The sequence below is a fragment of the Sinocyclocheilus anshuiensis genome, unplaced genomic scaffold (assembly GCF_001515605.1).
Source record: "Sinocyclocheilus anshuiensis isolate Anshui unplaced genomic scaffold, SAMN03320099.WGS_v1.1 scaffold1059, whole genome shotgun sequence".
NCBI lineage: Eukaryota > Metazoa > Chordata > Actinopteri > Cypriniformes > Cyprinidae > Sinocyclocheilus > Sinocyclocheilus anshuiensis.
Window position 1 is genome coordinate 149681 of NW_015547703.1, and position 5863 is coordinate 155543.

Here is a 5863-nt window from a genome sequence, read left to right on the forward strand (position 1 = left end):
CTGGACTAAAGAATGAGATCAGCTGAAATCTGCTCACTACACAAAAATCATCAGCAAACATCTGCAGACTTGAATCCCAACGATCTGTTAATGAAGATCTTCAGCAGCAGGTACTGAAGCAGCACAATGATGTCTGTAGATCAGAGAGACAGACAGATACGTACCGACAGAGCGCTTCAGCGTCAAAGTATCTGGAATGTCTGTGGTCGATGATGATCAGATCGTGGTTCTTCTCCTGGAAACTCTCCAGCGCCGCTTCTGGCGTTCGGGCCACATTACACCTGAAACCAGCGCGTTCACACGCCCAGCAGAAGCTGTGACTCTGAGCATCGTCTTTGGCAAACACTAACAGCACCTGCAACCCACACACACACACACACACACACACACACACACACATACAGAGAGACGTGCACACACACACATACAGAGCCGTCATCAGTGTGCTCGACAGTGCTGGCCAACAGAGAAATTCAGCCACAATAATAACTTCCATCAATAACATGAACATAATATACTGCAGTTCATTTGAGCTGATTCACTGAAACAGTGCAGAAGAATCACTCGCTCACAGTGTGTTTGTGTAAAGCTAACACTGTAAAGCTGCTTTGACACAATCTGTGTTGCATAAAGCACTATATAATTAAAGGTGACTTGACTTGTGTGAACGGACAGTTCAGATGCTCGGCGTGTGTTCTGTGTGTTCTGAGGGAATGTGGGATCAGCTGGGAGGACAAAAACAGGAAGAGGAAATCACTGTTTCAGTTTCCAACAGTAATTAAAGCTCTGCAACACTGGCACAACACCTCAGCACTAACCTTAATACTGCCCTCAATGCTAATGCTATCCCAACGCTAATTATAGCCCAATGCTAATACTAACTCAACGCTAAAGCTAAGCCAACGCTAATACTAACTCAACGCTAATGGCAACCCAACACTAATATTAACTCAATGCTAACGCTAACCCAACATTAACACCAACCTAATGTTAAACCAATGTTAATACTAACTCAACGCTAAAGCTAAGCCAACGCTAATACAAACCCAGTGCTAATATTAACTCAATGCTAACCCAATGTTAATACTAACTCAACGCTAATACAAACCCAGTGCTAATATTAACTCAATGCTAACCCAATGTTAATACTAACTCAACGCTAATACAAACCCAGTGCTAATATTAACTCAATGCTAACCCAATGTTAATACTAACTCAACGCTAATACAAACCCAGTGCTAATATTAACTCAATGCTAACCCAATGCTAATACTAAGTCAAAGGTAATGCTAAGCCAACGCTAATACTAACTCAATGATAACCCGATGCTAATGCTAACCCAACATTAACACCAACCTAATGCTAACCCAACGCTAATACTAACTCAACGCTAATGGCAACCCAACACTAATATTAACTCAATGCTAATGCTACCCCAACGTTAATACTTACTCAATGCTAACCCAACGCTAATGCTAACCTAACGCTAATGTCAAACCAACGCTAATACTAACTCAATCCTAACCCAATGCTAATGCTAACCCAACATTAATGTTAACTCAAAGCTAATGCTAACCCAACGTTAATGCTAATCCAATGCTAATATTAACTCAATGCTAATGCTAACCCAATGCTAATTCTACCCCAACGTTAATACTTACTCAATGCTTACCCAATGCTAATGCTAACCCAATGCTAATATTAACTCAATGGTAATGCTAACCCAACGTTAATACTAAGCCAACGTTAATGCCAAACCAACGTTAACACTAACTCAATGCTAACCCAATGCTAATGTTAACCCAACATTAATGTTAACTCAACGCTAATGCTAACCCAATGCTAATATTAACTCAATGCTAATGCTAACCCAATGCTTATGGTAACCCAACACTAATGCTAACTCAGTGTTAATGTTAACACAATACTAATGCTAACCTAGGGTGACCATACGTGCCATTTTCCCAGGACGCGTCCTGGCCAGGATTTCTATATTGCCTAAAATATCTAGGTTTTGGCTTTGTTTGCGTGTGCAGACCGATCGGTGTATGACATCAAAATACCTCGAGAGCATTTTGAAAGCATAAGGAATCTGTATGGTATTTTGATGTCATACACCGCAGAACAAAGCCAAAACCTAGATATTTTAGGCAATATAGAAATCCTGGCCAGGACGCGTCCTGGGAAAATGGCAGGTATGGTCACCCTAGCTAACCCAACGTTAACGCCAACCTAATGCTAACCCAGTGCTAATACTAACTCAACGCTAATGCTAGTCTCAGCCTCAGACGTCACGCCCACGGACCATTGGCTAAACGTCTGATGCATATGGCACACAAAAGCACACTTCAGGAGTTTTGAAGTAGTCATCGGATTTGTTGAATTATACAGGATTTCCGGGAGACGTGTGTGTCGCGTTCTTTAACGTTCCGCCTGGAAACAAAGATGGCGTGCCGCCAAACCCCCTCACGAAATAAGAAAGCCGTCATGTTTACAGCTGTGATGACAAGCGCTTATCAGGATCAACTAAACGATTTTCAAAAGTATGGGAAAAAAGTTCGCGGCATAGAATCTTTAAAATACGTCCGAGAGTTTTACACACCGGTCTGTTATTGTGGCAACATTTCCGCAGCCCGAAACGTGACGATGAACGAAACGAACTGTGATTGGTTGTTTGACATGTTGGTCAAACGGCCTCATGGGCGGGCCTTGGCCAATGAAAGCTGCCATGGATTAAAAAATTCCAATGCTAATGCTAACCCAACATTAAAGTTAACTCAACGCTAAAGCTAACCCAATGTTAATGCTAACCCAATGCTAATATTAACTCAATGCTGATGCTAACCCAATGCTAATAGTAACCTTATGCTAACCCAGCACTAATACTAACTCAACGCTAATGGTGCACAATCATTTCACAGCTTTCTATGTAGATCTGCTGCACCATACGTTTCTACTGATGTGTTTCGTGCAGCATTGATGTTGTTGTTTTTTTGCCTTTTTTATTGTTGATAGTACAGTTCAAACGAGACACAGGGAACTATGGGAGAGAAGAGAGGGCAACAGGATCGCGAAAAGACCCGAGAGTCGAACTCAAGCTACTGCACCGTGTGTCACATACGGCCCACAATGCTTCGTGCCCAATCACAGACATCGAGTGTAAAAATGTCTTAATTACACTGTTCTGGAGTTCATTGGCTCATAAAGCATGGCTGTGAATGAACTGTAAGCCTAGCACGCGGCTGAATTGTAGGTAGCTTCCAAACATGTATCTGGTGCCGCCACTGTGCAGTCATTGAGTTTGGGATTTTAGGGCACTTTGTGACGCCCGCCTGACAAACCCGACTCCATGTGTTCCTGATATTCTACACATTACAGGCCCTTCAAATCATTCTGACGCGTCTGTGGAAATACAGCGGATTCACAGAGCGATAATTCACATCTTCTCACGGGAGCTCCAGAAATCTCAGGATACAGGAGTCGGGTTGGATTCACTCAACCTTCCTAAAATTAGCTTGAAGAATTAATGAGCGATAATGAAACTCCCAATATAGAACACACACTCACACACACACACTCTCTCACACACACACACACACACACACACACACACCATAATGAGCAGGAAGCTATGGAATAAAATCACTGTCAAAAATAATCGTACGTAATTCAAAGCATTTGTGTGTCATTTTAATTTACTCGTGCGTAATTTAAAAGTATTGTATGTAATTCTGTTTTTTGTCAGAGTTGGATTCCAAAATCTACGCCCACGACAGTTTACAGATACGAGATTGTGTGTGTTTGTTACGAGTACAACTCCAAAATGTACGACTATGACAGTTTACAGACACAACGCTTGTTTTCACAACAGCTCTGTTACACGCACGACGTGCGAATTGCGACCACGAAGTGCGGTGTGTGAAACGACTGTCAAAAATACGTCATCATGGTCACAGGCATTACTACCCGAGGGAAGATGAATCGATTCCACGAAGTGCCACCGTTTTAAACCACTGGTGCCAAAATGGCGCATCAGCAGCCAAGCGCTCACTCATCGTCTCAGGTATTTTTTTTCTTTTTCAAATTCGGACATGTTTAAGGGTTAGTTATCACTAATGACAGAGAGGAGTAATATTACAGAGATAGTTTAACTATAGTAGGTAAGACAGAGGTGTCATTTCCCGGCATTTGATATTCACAAATCTAGGGACCGTCTCTAAAGTTACATACAACATTGGTTCATACTTTTCTAACTTCGAATCGATTCATCTTCCCTCGGGTAGTAATGCCTGTGACCATGATGACGTATTTTTGACAGTCGTTTCACACACCGCACTTCGTGGTCGCAATTCGCACATCGTGCGTGTAACAGAGCTGTTGTGAAAACAAGCGTTGTGTCTGTAAACTGTCATAGTCGTACATTTTGGAGTTGTACTCGTAACAAACACACAAAATCTCGTATCTGTAAACTGTCGTGGCCGTAGATTTTGGAATCCAACTCTGACAAAAAACAGAATTACATACAATACTTTTAAATTACGCACGAGTAAATTAAAATGACACACAAATGCTTTGAATTACGTACGATTATTTTTGACAGTGATTTTATTCCATACAGATGTGTCTTAAATGTATTTTCTGGATAAATGCATGAAAATTGTACTCACAGCAACGCTGGAAACAGCTGAGTCGTGTCTCTCGATCATTGTCCTGTGACAACACCCACTCTGAACCCCAATAGATCAGGCATAAAAAGATGAGTCGACTCAAAAAGGGTCGAGTGCAGAAGCGACGACGAACCCTTACGGCTGATTCGGATTTGGACTAAATGAATGGATTTTTAAGGGAGGTAAACGTGCACAGGACTAAAACAAGCATGCAAGCATCGGCCGGGGAAAAATGTTACAATGCTGCGAGCATGAAAGGCGATTGTCCTCCTCCTAGAGAATTCAACCCCTATTGGTCAGCGACTGTCCGCTTGTAGTGATGTCATAGAATCCCGCCCACCCTCGCATTTCATTGGATCGCTGTATTTAACAAAGGATTGTGGTATTTGTAGTGGCAATCACGAGGCCGGAGGAAGAATGAAAAAGATGCTGTGTGTGAAGTTGACTAGGCAGATACATACGCAATACTTCAAAACACACAAATAAACAAATAAAATAATAATAAAAGTCTGTGGGAGGTCATTTTAATAAGACTTTTTTATTAACCAAGGGTTGTATGGGTTGTCATTATTTATTGTGCTTTTATTATTAAAAAAAAAAAAAAATAAAATAAAAAATTATAAGCATTAGCAATTAATGGCAACATGAAAATTTGATACCGGCATATCCCTACATACAATACTTTTAAATTACGCACGAGTAAATTAAAATGACACACAAATGCTTTGAATTACGTACGATTATTTTTGACAGTGATTTTATTCCATAGGAAGCCTGATAATCTGCATGTTCACACTCACTGTTTGGTGTACTTACTACAGAAACCCTTCTAAATCAGCATAATGTATGAACACAGAGTATGAGTGATGAAGAGCCGGTACCTGCAGCTGATCTTCATAGAGCTTCATTGGTCCAAACTGCACCTCTGTTAATGTGCTCTGAAACGACAGTCAAGAACAAACACACTCAGTGATCTGAACGACACACAGCATGATCTGTGGAAGTACATTCAGACATGATTCCAGCATCCTCCCTGATGATGCTCAGTTACCATGGAGACCATCCCTCCACGGGACAGCATCCCAAAAGATCATCACCATCCGGACAACATGAGGAAGGGAACACACACACACACACACACACACACAGAGAGACACACACACACACACACACACAGAGAGACACACACACACACA

At 41.5% G+C, this 5863-nt stretch overlaps 1 protein-coding gene across 1 annotated transcript in view; it reads right to left on the bottom strand.

Annotated features, from left to right (window-relative positions):
- LOC107703933 (high affinity cAMP-specific and IBMX-insensitive 3',5'-cyclic phosphodiesterase 8A-like) overlaps positions 1 to 5617 on the bottom strand; it is a gene marked incomplete at its 5' end in the record, with an annotated part of 15539 nt that extends 9922 nt beyond the window's left edge. The window contains 2 exons of the mRNA XM_016506744.1: positions 165 to 355; positions 5549 to 5617. Coding sequence (XP_016362230.1) covers positions 165 to 355; positions 5549 to 5617 — 260 coding nt within the window. The remainder of the gene's footprint in view (positions 1 to 164; positions 356 to 5548) is intronic.
- Between the last annotated feature and the right edge of the window lie 246 nt (positions 5618 to 5863).